Raw genomic sequence first — 16,662 nt, forward strand, 5'->3', positions numbered from 1 at the left:
GCTGGCTCTGTTGGGTGGGGGGGCTGGGACAAGGTGGGGGCATGCAAATAGCCTCCTCCTCCTATCTCTTAGGTATAAGTAAACACTTGAACTTAAACCTTACAAGAAAAGAGATAAGATGAAAATCTTCAAACTGCATTCGTCAGAACTAAGTCACCAGAACCAGAGTTGGGGAAAAAATGTCATTGTACACGGCATGGGAAGATGATGTTGATTGGTTGGGCCATCATTGACATATAGATGCAGCAAGAACAGTTAACTGTCAATTTTAATTTTCAGCCATGACCGGCACTGCCCTAACCAATCAGAATCTATCTCCCTGGTCCCAGAATTAAGATTGACAGTTAACTGTTATTGCTGCATTTCTATGTCAATGATGGCCCATCCAATCAGCATCCTTGTCTCATGCTGCATAGAATTCCATTTCTTTTTCATTCAAATCTAACTTTTGTATTCTACCTCTGATGAGTGCAACGCAGGAAGTTTAAACTTGTCTCCTTTCAGAAACATTGAATTCTGAAGGATCTTATGCCTTACAGCTTCCTATACTGTAGACTTATTCCTTCACTGTTCACAACAGAGGGAGGTGATCAGGAGGCCATTATATTCTGGGTTTGGATGTTCTGGTCAGCATTGAGCACTGGAACAGTTTCATCTACCACAGGACTTCTCAAACTGTAGGTCGCGATCCCCAGTGGGGTCATGAGTTGTAATTTTGGGGTCATGAGCTCAGAGGCAGGAACGGCTGGTTTGCATCTTGGGCTGATTTCTGAAAACTTGGAATCCTCCCTTTTTTTTTGTTGCTGGGCGTGGCCTATGAAACTGCTCTCCAATGTTCCATTGTTGCTGCAAAAGAATGCCTGTGAAAAGTTAGGTGTTCATTTTTATTTCAGGGATACTGTCTTTTCATCACTTCCACCCCCCACCCCCTATAATCAACTTTCAATGTCCCACACCACCAGAGATTAAAACTCCTTACACTCCACTCAACCAGCGACAGCCTCTTTCTCCATACACCCCTGTTCACTCTGAGTCACACGAGGCATTAAAATGGATCACACCTGGGAAAGGTTTGAAAAGCACTAATAGAGTCATAGAGATGTACAGCACGGTAACAGCCCCTTCGGTCCAACTCTATTATGCCGACCATTCTAGTCCCACCTGCCAGCACCCAACCCATAGCCCTCCAAACCCTTCCTGTTCATATATCCATCCAAATGCCTTTTAAATGTTGTAATTGTACCAGCCTCCACCACTTCCTCTGGCAGCTCATTCTATACACGTACCACCCTCTGCGTAAAAAAGTTGCCCCTTGGGTCTCTTTTATATCTTTTCCCTCTCACCCTAAACCTATGCAGTCTAGTTCTGGAATCGCCCACCCCAGGGAAAATACCTTGTCTATTTACCCTATCCACACCCCTCATGACTTTATGACCTCTACAAGATCACCCCTCAGCCTCTAATGCTCCAGGGAAAACAGCCCCAGCCTATTCAACCTCTCCCTATAGCTCAAATCCTCCAACCCTGGCTGTTTTAAATCTTTTCTGAACCCTTTCAAGTTTCACTACATCCTTCCGATATGAAGGAGACCAGAATTGCACGCAGTATTCCAAAAGTGGCCTCACCAATGTACTCAGTGGCCAATGTAAAATATCAAAAGTAAGCTCAACCTAACCAAATTATTCAAGATGTACTAGTCTTTCTTTATTATCTCCTTAGAATGATTAACTGGACAGCCTGATAATACCCCTGGAGACATCATAGTTTATCCTGTCCTCACTGCAGCTATATTGCTATCAGATGTAGGGAAGAGGACAGATTTAGCCAAAGTCATTGTAAATACGGCAGTTACAAGGTTCAGTCCCTGGGTTCCCACTGCATAGCCCAGGGACTGAACCTTGTAACTGCCTTATTTACAATTCCCATCTGGTTGCATTGCTACCTGACACTGAGACAATAAGCAGCCTTCACTTCCTATATGTAATCAAGGCATGAATTATCTGTTATGTTTAAAAAAATGGATGCACTTTAAGATGCTGAAGTTAAAAGCTGTCATTACTGATCATTAGACCTAGAAGCAGAAGGAGGCCATTCAGCCCATCATAGTCACCTTTGCCGTTCAATGATGTCATGGCTTATCTGATCACCCTCACCTCCACATTACTGCCTTTCTCCAGAACCCTTAATGATTAAAAACCTGGCTACCTCAGTCTTAAATCTACATAATGACCTAGCCTCAACAACTCTCTGTTGTAGAGAATGTCACAGATTCCCTACCCTCAGAGAAGAAATTCCTCCTCATTTCTTCTGAGATTGTGCCCTCTGGTCCTAGACTCACCCACAAAGGAAGCAGCCTTTCCACACCTATCCGGTCAAGCCCCCTAGGAATCTTGTATATTTCAATAAATTCACCTTTCATTTGTCTATTTTCCAAAGAGGGGTGCTGTCATGAAAATGTCCAAGGTTTCCAGTCCGTGTAACAGAGAGTTGCAGATTTTATGACATTGTTAAGAAATCTGTTTCGCTTACAATGCAATTAGGATGGTTTTGCATCTTGAGGTTGATAGGTGAGAATGTTAAAGTATAGATATTGAGCACAAGTTAGCCCTCCCCTCCACCCCATCCACAAAGATTGGTCCCAAGCCTGCAGTGGGTTGCTCTGAAGTCAGGCAGGGACATAAAGAGAGCATAGCATCCCTGAACCAGCATCTTCACGGTGACATCACTCTTCTGTTGGGGGGGAGGGGGGGGGGGAAGCATTGGTTTGGAATTTGGTTCTTAACTGCCCATTGTCCTGCTTCCAAGGCTGAATAGCATACTGTTGGGTTCACTGAAAGCTCCCGAAACCTCAGTCTGACTCAGCACTTTGAAGACACTGAGTAGGGATAAATACGTGCTATCTATTTCATTTCTCTTCCAAATCTGCTGAAATTTAAGTGTGCTTGCAACTTTAAAATAACAAAGCTGAAAAGAGAAACTCTTTTATTTGCAGTCCACCTTCCGTCCATCTCCCTCCATTTGGGAATCAAAATTCCAACCTGGCACCCAATGCAAGAGCATCCAAGGTGTGGTCCTACTCAACTGGCCAGATGGGTTCAATACCCAGACTAAATGAGGTTTCCATGAAGGTTCAACCTTCTCAACCTCCCTCCCCCCCCCCCCCCCCCCACCCCCACCCCCGTCAGTCTGAGGCATGGTGACCCTCAGGTTAAACCACCATCAGTCTTCTCCAGTACCCCTACCATCTGCAAAGTCTATGGTGACTTTACCTTTACACTGTCAAGGGACATCTCTAACCTGTTGATGTACTGACTTCAGTGAGATGCCTGGGTGGGTCAGGAAGCTGGGCAAAAGAACAATTTGTACCTCAGTCCCCTCCCCTCGTTAACACCATCCCCCAGCACAGTATTTCCAGGTGTTTTCTCTGCAGTGGGTGGGGACACCATACATTTTGGCTCCTGATGCGCGTTATTTGCATGAATTGAGTAGGGCGCGATAGATTTCGTTTTAACAGGGAGACGTATCCAATTCCACCTCCCCCCCCACCCCCCACCGCCCTGCATCCACTTCGAGAAGATTAGCAGCATCTCCCCCCTCAAAAGGCAAAGTCTATTCCATCAATTTCACTTCCTGCCTTTTTAAAACAATTACAAAATGCATTTTAATAAAACGTACCCTAAGAGTTTAGAAATAATAAGATTTTTTTTATTTTTAAAAAATCGAAGCCCCTCCTTATTCGTATTACTATATTTGAGGTGTTTTATTAATACTGCACATCTGTCACGGTCTATCACATTTCCAGATGCGTGTATTTTTTTTTCCAACATCTGTCTAAACTGTAAAATACATTTTTTTTTTAAAAATGCAAGGTCAATTTAGCTCTCAATAATAGGGCCTGGTGCTTTATTCAACGTCATGATAAGAGTCGGTATCACATTTAAAATGTTGGACTTCAAATCTAAAATATGCAAAGTACGTTTACAAATCTTCCAAAATTGCATGCAAACATCTGATAAACAATGCAATGGAAAAGCACTGTTGCAATAAAAAAAAACTGCGCAGGCAGAGACGTCTTTTTAACATTGACTACAAGATAATTCCAGCAACGTTTTAATGAATCAGATGTTGTCTTAGTTACTGAAATCAAGCTGGTGCAGATTAAATCATCTTTGTTTTTAAAACAAAATTGAAAAGGCTGCGATACAAAAGACAAGCGTATGTTTTGTTTTAGCAAAGACGCATGCATAAAACGAAAGGGATGTAAATACAGTTCTTTTTTGTTTACCTGTTTGATGTGAAGCAGGGTGATTGAAAAATCAGATGGTCTTCGCTGCAGTCCTTCCCCGGCTCCGAGACTGCACTGCAGCGCTGCACCGGCGGGGGCGCTGCTGGACCGACTCCCCTGGACAACACAACATGGGGGAGAAATTACACACACACACACACACACACCCAAACTCCCCATAGGAGATGAACAATTAGTTTTAAAATCTGTTCCGTCCAATGCTGCTGGGAAACTGGCCGATAGGCATTCCCAAAGCCTGGATTGAACTGTATGAGCCATAAAGAGAGGTGGATGGTTGGATGGTTTTCACTTGAGTGTCAGACGTTGAGGGGTGACTTGATAGAAGTGTGTAAAATTACGAGGGGCATGGATAGGGTAGACAGTCGGAGTCTGTTTCCCAGGGTGGAAATGTCAAATACTAGGGGGCATAGGTTTAGGATAAGAAGGGGAATGTTCAAGGGAGATGTGCGAGACAATTTGTTTTTGCACAGAGGGTGGTAAGTGCTTGGAACACACTGCCAGGGGAGGTGGAAGAAACTGATACAATAGCAATGTTTAAGAAGCACTTAGATGCATGAACTGGCAGGCAATAGAGGGATACGGACCACATGCAGGTAAACAGGATTAAGTTTGAATAGCAGCAAGGTCAGTAATCACATGGTAGGCTGAAGGGCCTGTTCCTGTGCTTTACTGTCCTGTGGTCTAAGGAATGAACTTGCATTTGTGTTGCACCTGTCACTATCACTGGATAACCCAAAATGACTTGCACCCAATTAAGTACTTTTGAAGTGTGGTTATTGTTGATTTGCAGGTGGAATTCAATTGAATAACTATTAATCAGAAAATGCACTAGACCAGCCATATAAATACCATGGCTACAAGAGCAGGTCAGAGACAGGGAATTCTGAGCCAAGTAACTTGCTTCCTGGGTGTCTGGCCCCAAGTTCTGTCCACCATTTGAATAGATTAGATTCCCGACAGTGTGGAATTAGGCCCGTCAGCCCAACAAGTACAAATTGACCCTCTGAAGAATAACCCACCCAGACACACTTCCCTCTGACTAATGCACCTAACACTATGGGCAATTTAGCATGGCCAATTCACCTGACCTGCACATCTTTGGAACCAAAAGAGAAAATGCTGGAAAATCTCACCAGGTCTGGCAGCATCAGTAAGGAGAGAAAAGAGCTGATGTTTCGAGTCTAACTGCCCCTTTGTCAAAGCCGAGGGCTTTTATCCAGTGTTTAACCCACTGTCACCTCTCTCCCAGGAAGCCTACCCTGAAGAAGGATTGGTCTTTTCTCCAACAGCTTTGACAAAGGGTCAGTTAGACTCGAAACGTCAGCTCTTTTCTCTCCTTACAGATGCTGCCAGACCTGCTGAGATTTTCCAGCATGTTCGCTTTTGGCTGCACATCTTTGGATTGTGGGGAGACACCAGAGCACCCAGAGGGAACCTGCACAGACACAGGGAGAACATGCAAACTCCACACAGACAGTCACCTGAGGCTGGAATTGAACCTGGGTTCCTGGTGCTGTGAGGCAGCAGTGCTAATCACTGAGCCACCGTGCCACCTATAAGGCAGGGATGTGATGAAATACTTTTCACTTGCCTGGTGCAGCTCCAACAAAAATTCAAACTCAAAAAAGTTGACACCATCTCAGACAAAACAACCTGTTTAATTGACACCTCAACCACCTACTACGTTCACTCTCTTCACGACCAATGCTCAGTAGCAGTAGCAATAATAACAAATTTCAAAGATTACAATAACAATACATCTCTGTCTCAGGCTTGCTGCAGTGCTTCAGTCAGGCTCAGCACAAGCTGGCAGAACATTATCTCATTTTCCTCTTGGAGTCCCTACAGCCTTCAGGATTCAATATCAAATTCAATAATTTTAGGGTCTGAGCACTTTCATCCATGTCCTTTGCCCACTGCCAAACCTCAGATTTTGTCATCATATGGGCTACGTTAAGTATAGTCAACCCATTTTCACCTACTTATGGTCCTCATTATCAGCTTTTCTCCTTCCCTGGCTCACTGTCATCCATTCCTTGGTTTGTCCAGTTGTCTTTATCTTTTGGCTGGGCTCTGTCTCCACTTATCCTCTCACTCCTTTACAGTGAACACTCCTCCCCCATCTTCAGCATATACGCCACCTTTTCCTAGCTACTGGTGTACCAATGTACTGTCACTGGACCTGAAACGGTGACTCTGCTTTCTCTCCACACATGCCAGACCTGCTACTGTTCTCCAGCAATTTATTTTTTAAAATCATTTACACAATGCACTACAGCAACTCACTAAGGCTCTCTGACAGCAAACCCAAACCCACGACCTCCACCATCTAGAAGGTCGAGGGTAGCAGATACGTGGGAACACCACATCTTGTAAATTCTCCTCCAAGCCACTCACCAGCCTGACTTGGATATATATCATTGTTCCTTTGCTGTTCCTGGGTCATGTCCTGATGCTCCCCCACTAACAGCATTGTGTGTGTCCCTATAACCCAAGGACTTCAGCAAGCAGGTAGCTCACCATCTTCTCCAGGGCAGTTAGGAACAAACAATAAATGCTGACTCAGCCAGCAGCACCCACATCCTGTGAACAAATTGTAAAACAGCCATGCAACAATAGCCAGCTTTTTTAGTGATGTTTCTTTAAGAATAAATATTGGCCCAAGGAATCTCTGCCTCCCTTTGTCAGCATCAGGAAGCCCTGCAACTCTCCCCTTATTCTTGACCCACATCTCCCCTCTCTCCATGAACTGCCCTCGGCTACCTTACATTGCATTAAAGCTGCTACTCCTTGGGTGAATTTGTATTTGTTAAATTTCTGCCAAGATTTCAACTTCAAGAAGGCTACCAGGTTAGAACAGGCAAAGCACGCTGTTATAGTATATGAGAATGTCATGTGCTGTGTCAGAAGCTTGTGTGTGTTCAAGTCCCAGCCAAGGAATCTGAGCTCAAAGTCCAGACCGACGATCTTGTGCAGCACCAAGGGCGTGCTGCACTGTCACAAGTGCCATTCCTCAGAGAAACCAATGCCTTGCCTATCCTCTAATGATTTAGCACCATTAAAACAGTGCCCCATCAGCAAAGGTGGTGGGGTCTGGGGTGAAAGAGGAAAGCTAAGGAAATATAGGGACTTGTTTCTCTTTGTGAAATCAACCCTCTTCATTTGGTTCAGTTTATAATGCAGCCTTGCATCACTGCTGCGGAAATAATATCTCAGTGAGTCAGTGGTCAATCTATAAACAGGGTCCCTGGGGAAGCATATTGTATCGATTGTTCCAAATGGAATTACTGAAAATTCTTTAGGAAAATACAATTTGGGATGCAGATATTAGTGTTTGAGTGGTGCAACAGGATCAGGAGAAGCAGCTGATTTTGGGCCAATTGTTCCAAAATCTCTCCAACATTTCCTGCCTTCTGCCTGGGTCTGTTGTAGACCTATTGATAGAGATTGATCATCGTGATTAGTCAAGGACTCCATTATTGTTGTATCAGATTGTTATTGTATGTGAGACATTATTATTGTATCAGATTACTCTCAGGTCAGTAGAAAGAGAATTCAATGGATCTGAGCATTTTTTTTTCCTTATCAGTTCCTAGGTATAATGTCAGACCTACCAATGGGCCTCAATGTTAGTTCATCAGTTTTATTTAATCAGTGTTATTAATTACAAGGTGCTTTCTCAAAGTATGTAACCAATAGTAAAACCGAGAGACTGAAGTATGTATTTATCTCATGACAACACTCAGATGGCTAGGAGTTCAAGTTCCACTCCAACAACTTGAGAACGAGTCAGGCCAATCCTCCAGTGAATTACTGTGGAAGTGCAACACTGTTGGACATGCTGAAATTTGGATCACCAGGTAATCTGCCACAGTGATCTTGTTTAAATATTGAGCAGGACACCAGAGAGTAAACCCTTTGTCTTCTTTGAAGGAGTGGTCACATTCAGATGAATGGACAATGTTGCTTAACATCTCACCTGAAGGATAGCACCTCTGACAGTGCAGCATCCCCTCAGTGCGTCAGTCTGGATGTTGTGATCAAAGCTCTGATGTAGGATTTGAATCCACATAACCTGCTGACTCAGAGGCAAAAGTACTATGCACTAAGACACAGCAGATGACAATCTCATATATTATGGCTATATGTTTTTCTAGTACTAATTTGGCTTCAAGGTGAACAAAGTACTTGAAGTCAAAACCTCTGCCTTAGAAAATGATAAATAATATTAACCTGTTATCTCTCATTGAATTTAAAACTTCCTTTGCCTTTGACAATATTTACAGCACAGAAACAAGGCATTTAGTCCAACATATTGGGTGGGTATGGTGGCTCAATGGATAGCAATGCTACCTCAAAGCACTAGTGACCTGGGTTCAATTCCACCCTTGGGCAACTGTCTGTGTGGAGTTTGTGCATTCTGTCTGTGTCGGTGTGGATTTGTTCTAGCTTCCTCCCACTGCCCAAAGGTGTGCTTGTTGGGTGGATTGGCCATACTTAATTGTCAAGTAGAGCCCAAGGATTAGCTGTGGATAATACAGTGTTACAGGTGGGATGCAGTCTTGATGGACTGGATGTCCTGCTTACACAATGTAGGGATTCTATGATATTTATGCTTGCTTTTATGTTCCACATCAGCCTCTTCCCACCCTATTAATAAATCCTTCAATTCCTTTCTCCTTCAGTTGTTTATCCAACTCCCCCTTAAATATATCTATCAGCACATTCTCACCACTCTCTGAGAATGAATTTCTGCTGAATTCTTTCTTGGATTTATTGGTGTCTTTTGTATATTTATGACCCCTCCTTCCCTAAGAGCAAATTCCCTAAGTCAACTATCTCAAACTTCTAAAGAATCTTAATGATCTCTAACAAAGCCTAGGGCACTCAATGGATTGATCCATCTCAAAGTCATCTAGCCCTCTCCTCATGACCTATGTGCTGAAGGTGACATTCCCCTCAGGGAGAAGGGAAATGGATCTGAGTGCAATGGTGATATATGATGCACAGAAATGCAGGGTGTCATAGCATATGGAGTTTATGAAAGCTATTCTTGTGTTAATGGATTGCTGAGTGAAATCTAATATTGCTATAGGCTGACCAGATGTAATTGAGCCTTGGTGATTCAGTTGAAGTTAAGAACAAGTATTAAGTTCTTTCCAACTTAAAAGGTTCAAGCGATTCCCTCAAGATGTTTCCACCACTAAATGCACGGCACAGTGTAATCTTCTACTAGCTGCACAGACTCTAGTTGATTTATATTTTAACTCATTCACAGGACCTAGATGTCACACACTAGGCCAGTATTAATTATCAATGCCTTGTTGCCCCAGAGGGCAGTTAAGAGTCAACTACCTTTCTGTGGAACTGAACTCACACAGAGGCCAAACCAGCAGAATTCCTTACCTAAAGGGCATTGATGAACCAGTGGCACTTCTAATGACTGTGATGATAGGGTCAGCATTAAACTAGCTTTTTAAGTCTAGTTAAATCAAACCTGATAGGATTTGAACCCCATGCCCTCAAAGGATTAGCCTGGGGTTTGGATTTACTAATCCATTGATGTTACTACCATGCCACATCTCCCCTTTAGTCTCTTACTATGAGTTGATCCTTGTTAGGCTTGATGTTGGGGCTATTGCTTTTGGTGGTGGAATTTGTCTCTGCATCCATTGAGCTTTTTATATTATCTGATCTCAGCTGGTAAAAAAGAAAAAAAAATGTATTTACATATCACCTTCCAAAATCTTAGGGTGCCCCCAACATGCTTCACAGTCAATCAAGCACTTCTGAAGACAAGTTTTGAAATTTCAGGTGAGACTTGACCTGTTCAAAACTGTCTGGACTGCCTTGAGGTTGTACTGTTAAGAGGGAATATCAGTGGCAAGACTTTTGCACAGTAAAGTCTCTCAAAAAGCAATGGGATCATTGACAAGAGAATCTGTTTGTAACCATGTTGGCTGCAGAACAAACATTGGTCAGCCCAGAGAGAACTCCCCTGCTCTTTTTTGTTTCTAATAGCATCTTCACATAAGACAATAACATATAGGAACAGGATGAGGCCATTTAGCCCATCAAGTCTGCCCTGCCATTTGATCCTGGCTAATATGCTTCTCAACCCCATTCTCCTGCCTTCTCCCCATTACCTTTGATTTCTATTTAATCAACAGCCTATCTATGTCTGTCTTAAATACACTCAATGACTTGGCCTCCACAGCCCTCTATAGCAATGAGTTCCACTGATTCAACAAGCTCTGGCTAAATAAATTCCTGCTCATAGAGTCAGAGAGAGATACAGCATGGAAACAGACCCTTCGGTCCAACTCATCCATGCCAACCAGATATCCCAATGGGATATCCCTCAGTTCCTTCATTCTGAGGCTGTGCCCTCAGCTCCTAGTTTCTCCTACCAGTAGAAACATTGTTTCCATGTCCACTCTATCAAGGCCTCTCATTATTCTACATGTTTCACATCAGCCTGCAAGAACAGATTTGATGTTGTTTTAAGGTCTAATCTGAAAGATAGATGCAGCACTCACTTCAGTTCCACACTGGAGTGTCTGCCTCAACTTGTATGGTCACATCCTTAGAATAGGTAACATTGAAAAGGATGCCACTTTTTTCCCCAGGGCCTCTGAGCTGTCTGTTAGTCTGCTGCATAGGGATTTTACTGTGATTTCCCCTCCCCAGCAGCCACTGATACTGACAAAGCATTGGGGAGTGGACACCTGAGTTAGCGGATACCTGAGGGAGCTGTAGGTGGTGGACCAGGGATGTTGAGAGAGAGAATGGGGACAGGGAGATGCACTAAACCTTATGCTACAGGTTGAGACTCTTGGAGACAAGAGAAGAAAAGTAGAGAGGAAAAGTGCTGAAAGGAACTGAATTCTCTGCAATAACAAGGAGGTGCAACTGAAATAGTTACTTATGCTGAATCATAGAGAGAATTTACAGCCAACGATCTGGAATATTCTGTGCTCATAATCCTGCTATTTGCTTCAGATTGTTGGCTAGCATCGTACAAAACCTATTGGGATAGCACTCTGTAATGCCACCATCCCTTTCCACAGCAGTTTGTCACGAACATTGAATCTTTGGAAATCCTCAAAGACTCCTTTCAGATTCCACCCCGAACTCCCCCCACCCCCAGAATGTTCCTAGGGTGATATTCTACAAGGAATAAGTGTTATTAATCATGCCTCGTTATTACTTCAGACAGAACTGCAATGCATTATTAAATGCAACAGTGATTTTGTTTTCCAAAAATGTATTATTCACATTGCGTCAGCAGAAAGCCTGGGGAATGTGATCTGATTGATGATGCTGTGATTAGTGACCAGCAGACTCTGCTATTCACTGCCAACACCAGCCGGAGCCAGAGAACCAAGTGAAGGCTATCATCAAATCCTAGCTTGATACATTTATTGACAGGTCTTCGATACGCGGGGGGGGGGGGATGGGGGGGGGGGGGGGAGGGGAGTCTGAAATGGGTGCAGCAAATATGTTAAGGAGTTTACAAATGCCTTTAGGAATTTAGTGGGAAGAAGTTGGGACGGGTAGAGGAATTCTGTCCTGGTCAATTCTACTGATGTATCTGCCGTAGACAATGTCGGACTCATGAGGGTCGAAAATGACAATTGGTTTTGTGATCAGCAATCTGCCCTCCTCACTCCAAAGTCACGAGGCTCTCCCATTGACCCTTAAGATGCCGCTCTCAAAACACTGATTCAGTCTGATACATAAAATATATGACAATTGGATAATTGTAAGGCGTTGCAAACAGAGATTCTCGGAATGAGAGGCTGGTCAGTCAGCTTCCGCAGTTGATGCAGCTTCTCAGTGTGAACCATGCCCCACGATGAACTCTGATGGACGCACAGCGTGAATCTGTGAACTTCCTCTTCGCCGTTACAATTCGCAGCATCTTCTATTTGATTTCAGCCTTTTGGTCCCTTCAGCCTCTATATTGGGCGAGGGGGGTCGATGCACCATGCCTTGTAGTTTGCTGCATAAATGCATGGACAGGGGCCAGTGGTGTCTCACACACAATGCAGGTTTTCCACTATGTCTGATGTCTACCTCATTAACCCTATCTCTACACATTGGAGATGACAAGGTCCCACATCCAAAACTTGCAATCTAAACAAGGGCTTTTGCTTTCATTTACTAACATGTTTTATTTCCAAAAGCTTTTAGTGCTAAGATGTAGGATAGTTGCAAAGTGCCATATACGCGCACACTGCACCACATTCACTCCCGTCTTGCACTGTCGCAGAATTAAAAAAAAAGCATTGTGCTCTTTTCTGTCTCTGGTCTATTCGCCCAACCCCCTCCCGAAAATCCCACCCATCGTTTGCTCTTGACTTTCGGGATTGGTCCCAGTTGACATCATCCGAATGTCAGTCAAGATCCCAGGCCAATCCAGCGGGGGCTCGGCTTGTTTAAGAAGGCTCTGGGAAGAGTGAGTGGACGGGGGAAGGGTGTAGTTTTGTTGGCGATTTGATTGGCGTGGTTGCGATGGCGACGGCGGCCGGGGTAGCGATGCTGCCCGGTGCCCCGGAGCAACGGGCGGCGGCGGCGGAATCGTCGTCTCGGGATCAGGTTCAGCACCACGGACAGCGACCACAGTCACCAGCGCCGTGCAACCGACACACTTACTCTATTCTGATTGTCATTGGGGAAATCGCCACAGACAACCAACTGCGATCAGCAATTCTCCACGTTGAACAAGGTGAGGAGACCGCCCAGCAAATAAAATAAGAAAGGATTAAATGATTAAGATAATACTCCAACCGGGACCGGGTGAACTGCAATGTATTTTGTTTTTGAAGATGAAAGTGCATGTAAACTACTTCAATGCAATCTGAATAGCAGCCTGTTGCAGATAGAAAGTTTTGCTGAAATAAGATTATTTTGCACTCTTTGGTGACAGCTCGACCCCTTTCCCCCCTCCAATACCACGGTGTTGAATCCACAGGCGACGCAGTTTTCTATTTTTCAGCGCATTGTCCTTCCTTTTAGCCTATTCTTGTTATACAATGATCGACATTTTCCGGAGAAATGTTGCGCAGCTTTACAAACTCTGTTGAAATCACGAAAGCGTTTCAAAAGTATGAAGGGTATCCCCAATATTTTTAATCAACATGTTCAGTTGTATTACAAGACATCCCAGGAGTAAGGTGGGACTTGAACCCGGATATTCTGGTCCCGTAGATAGCGCTACCATCAGTGCACCACAACCCCAGCTCAGCTCCACGTGCCTTTGAGGTCTGAACATCACCGTGCAAATGTTGTGCTTAGATTCTTGAATTCCTGGGAAACCCCCAAACCACAACATTTCTTGCCATTTATCATGAGGTTGCTGGATGTGTCTGTCACCAGAGCCGCCTTACAGCTGTTTCCTAATTAAATACCAAAAAAAACTTATTTCAACAGCTTTCCCTCTGGGCCGTGGCAGCTGTCTTTTGCAAGTTGGGGACGGAGGCAGAAAACATGCCACAGCATCTTCAGGGTGTTTGCTCGGGTTCCCAGCAATATGTTGGCATTTTCAACAAGTCCCAGGGAATACCTCTGTATTCATATGTGGGAGTCTGTCAGTACTTGCAGGGTTCCTCAAGAGTTAATATTTGCAGGGTCTACATGGGGATTATGTTAACATTCTGGGATTTGAACAGAGGGACATCACCCATTTTCCAAGACCTAGGGATAAAACTTCTCCAAGTGCTTCATCAGACAGAATTTGTCACAGCATCATTTAAGGATGTATTGGGAACATGGCCTAAAGCTCAATTAAAGAGCAATATTTGCAGGTGCATCTTAAATGAGCAGAGAGGTAGGGGAACAGAGAGGTCTATAGTACTAAGGAGCAGGAGTAGGCTGATCAGCCTTTCAAGCCTGCTTCACTAATGGGGAGAGACAGAGCTTGGAGTCCAGGAAGCTGAAGGCACAGCTGATGCTGGTGAAGCTATCAACATCCGAGATGCACAAGAAGCCAGAATTAAAGGAGCCTGGATCACAGAGGGTTGCAGAGCTGGAGGGAATTACAGAGGAAGGGGCCAGAGAAGCATGGAGAGATTCAAAAGTTTAGATATTGCAGGAGTGGGAGCCAGTACATGTCAGCAAGCATAAGGCTGCTCAGTAAACAGGACTTGTTGGCAGATAATGGCAGTGTCACAAACATAGAACTGAACAGTCCTGGTAATGGATAGGATATGGAGTCAGATGGTCAGCTTAGACTTGGGTAGGATGTTAGTGACCCCTCTGAGCTGTGTGAAATTGCCGCACATGCAGCAACTTGCTATATCCTGAGCAGAGCACAAGCACCTTCTCCATGATGGAATAGTCATACAGGGTAATGAATCGGTTGCATACAAAAATTAAAGACAGTATTGATGTCAAGATAATGAACAATCTGACTCCGCCTCTAACAGTGGGCCACGGGAGGGAGTGTGTCGATGTTGATGGAAACTGTGTCGATTGGCCTTCAGGGGCTGTGAATCCTGTGGTATCATCTTGGAAAAAAACTGGAAAACCTCTTGTACATCAGTCCTGTCGGCTGCAGCCTGGGTGGGGTGCAGGAGAAGGATATTCAGCCCTTGAATCTGTTCTGTTAGAGCAGGAGAACTCCAGAGCTTGCGGGCCCAGCTAACTGTGCAAGCTGCTCTTTAATACCAGCTGGCACAATTCTGATATGAAAGCACTGAGTTCTCTAGTTCCCTTATCCACTGCAGGAGGGGCACAACTTCTTGAGCACATCTGCAGCTCCATCTGTCAGTCTAAGTCGGTAACTGTGTTATGGGAAGACTGTAACAAAACATGGAATAAATTGTCTCAAATGCACTTCCAAAAGGCAAGGTTTTATCTGTGCTGAGTTCATCAGAGAACTCTGACCAGTTAGAGATTGACATTAAGCAGAACACGAGGTACATTGTAATTGGCTGACAAACCTTCCTGCAGCATTTACACTCATAGAGTCATATTGATGTACAGCATGGAAACAGACCCCTCGGTCCAATTCATCCATGCCAATCAGATATCCCAACCCAATCTAGTCCCACCTGCCAGCACCCGGCCCATATCCCTCCAAATCATTCCTCTTCATTTACCTATCCAGATATCTTTTAAATGTTGCAATTGTACCAGCCTCCACCACTTCCTCTGGAAGCTCATTCCATACACGTACCACCCTCTGCTTGAAAATGTTGCCCCTTGGTCTCTTTTATATCTTTCCCCTCTCACCCTAAACCTATGCCCTCTAGTTCCGGACTCCCCAACCCCAGGAAAAAGACTGTCTATTTATCCTATCCATGCGCCTCATGATTTTGTAAACTTCTATGAGGTCGCCCCTCAGCCTCCAACGCTCCAGGGAAAACAGTCCCAGCCTGTTCAATCTCTCCCTGTAGCTCAGATCCTCCAACCCTGGCAACATCCTTGTAAATCTTTTCTGAACCCTTTCAAGTTTCACAACATCCTTCCGAAAGAAAGGAAACCAGTATTGCACGCAATATTCCAAAACTGGCCTAACCAATGTCCTGTACAGCCGCAACATGACCTCCCAACTCTTATACTCAATGTTCTGACCAATAAAGGAAAACATACCAAACACCTTCTTCACTATCCTATCTACCTGAGACTCTACTTTCAAGGAGCTATAAACCTGCACTCCAAGGTCTCTTTGTTCAGTAACACTCCTTAGGACCTTACCATTAAGTGTATAAGTCCTACTAAGATTTGCTTTCCCAAAATGCAGTGCCTCACATTTATCTAAATTAAACTCCATCTGCCACTCCTCAGCCCATTGGCTCATCTGATCACGATTCCATTGTAATCTGAGGTAACCAAGTTTGATGTCATCTGCAAACTTACTAACTATATCTCTTAAGCTCACATCCAAATCATCTGTATAAATGGTGAAAAGTAGTGGACCCAGCACCGATCCTTGTGGCACTCCACTGGTCACAGGCCTCCAGTCTGAAAAACAACCCTCCACCACCACCTCTGTCTTCTACCTTTCAGCCAGTTCTGTATCCAAATGGCTGCTTCTCCCTGTATTCCATGAGACATAACCTTGCCAACCAGTCTACCTTGGGGAATCCTTTTGAACGTTATCTGAGGATAAACATCAAGGCACCTTAAAAGTCTCAGTGTTAAACACAAAGTCAAAGATGGAGCTGATACAGGGTTACAATTCTTTTGCCTTCAATCAATTGGAGTGTGGTCAAAATGACTTTGGAGGATCCCTTCTATTTCACCAGGGAATTTGCAACATGCTCCTTAAAAATCCAGTTTTTAAAAAAAAAACTCATTCACGGGGTGAGGATGTCACTGGCTAGGCCAACATTTAATGTCTATACCTA

General features: G+C 44.1%; 2 protein-coding genes across 2 annotated transcripts in view; one reads left to right on the top strand and one right to left on the bottom strand.

Annotated features, from left to right (window-relative positions):
* LOC140458324 (TP53-binding protein 1-like) overlaps window positions 1–4,396 on the bottom strand; it is a 50,114-nt gene extending 45,718 nt beyond the window's left edge. Inside the window, exon 1 of the mRNA XM_072552712.1 lies at window positions 4,286–4,396. The gene's annotated coding sequence lies outside the window, so the exon portion shown is untranslated. The remainder of the gene's footprint in view (window positions 1–4,285) is intronic.
* An 8,385-nt stretch (window positions 4,397–12,781) lies between these two features.
* Window positions 12,782–16,662, top strand: part of map1ab (microtubule-associated protein 1Ab) — a 136,525-nt gene continuing 132,644 nt past the window's right edge. Inside the window, exon 1 of the mRNA XM_072552803.1 lies at window positions 12,782–13,037. Coding sequence (XP_072408904.1) covers window positions 12,824–13,037 — 214 coding nt within the window. The 5' untranslated portion in view covers window positions 12,782–12,823. The remainder of the gene's footprint in view (window positions 13,038–16,662) is intronic.

Source organism: Chiloscyllium punctatum, chromosome 33, assembly GCF_047496795.1.
Source record: "Chiloscyllium punctatum isolate Juve2018m chromosome 33, sChiPun1.3, whole genome shotgun sequence".
In the NCBI taxonomy this organism is placed as follows: domain Eukaryota; kingdom Metazoa; phylum Chordata; class Chondrichthyes; order Orectolobiformes; family Hemiscylliidae; genus Chiloscyllium; species Chiloscyllium punctatum.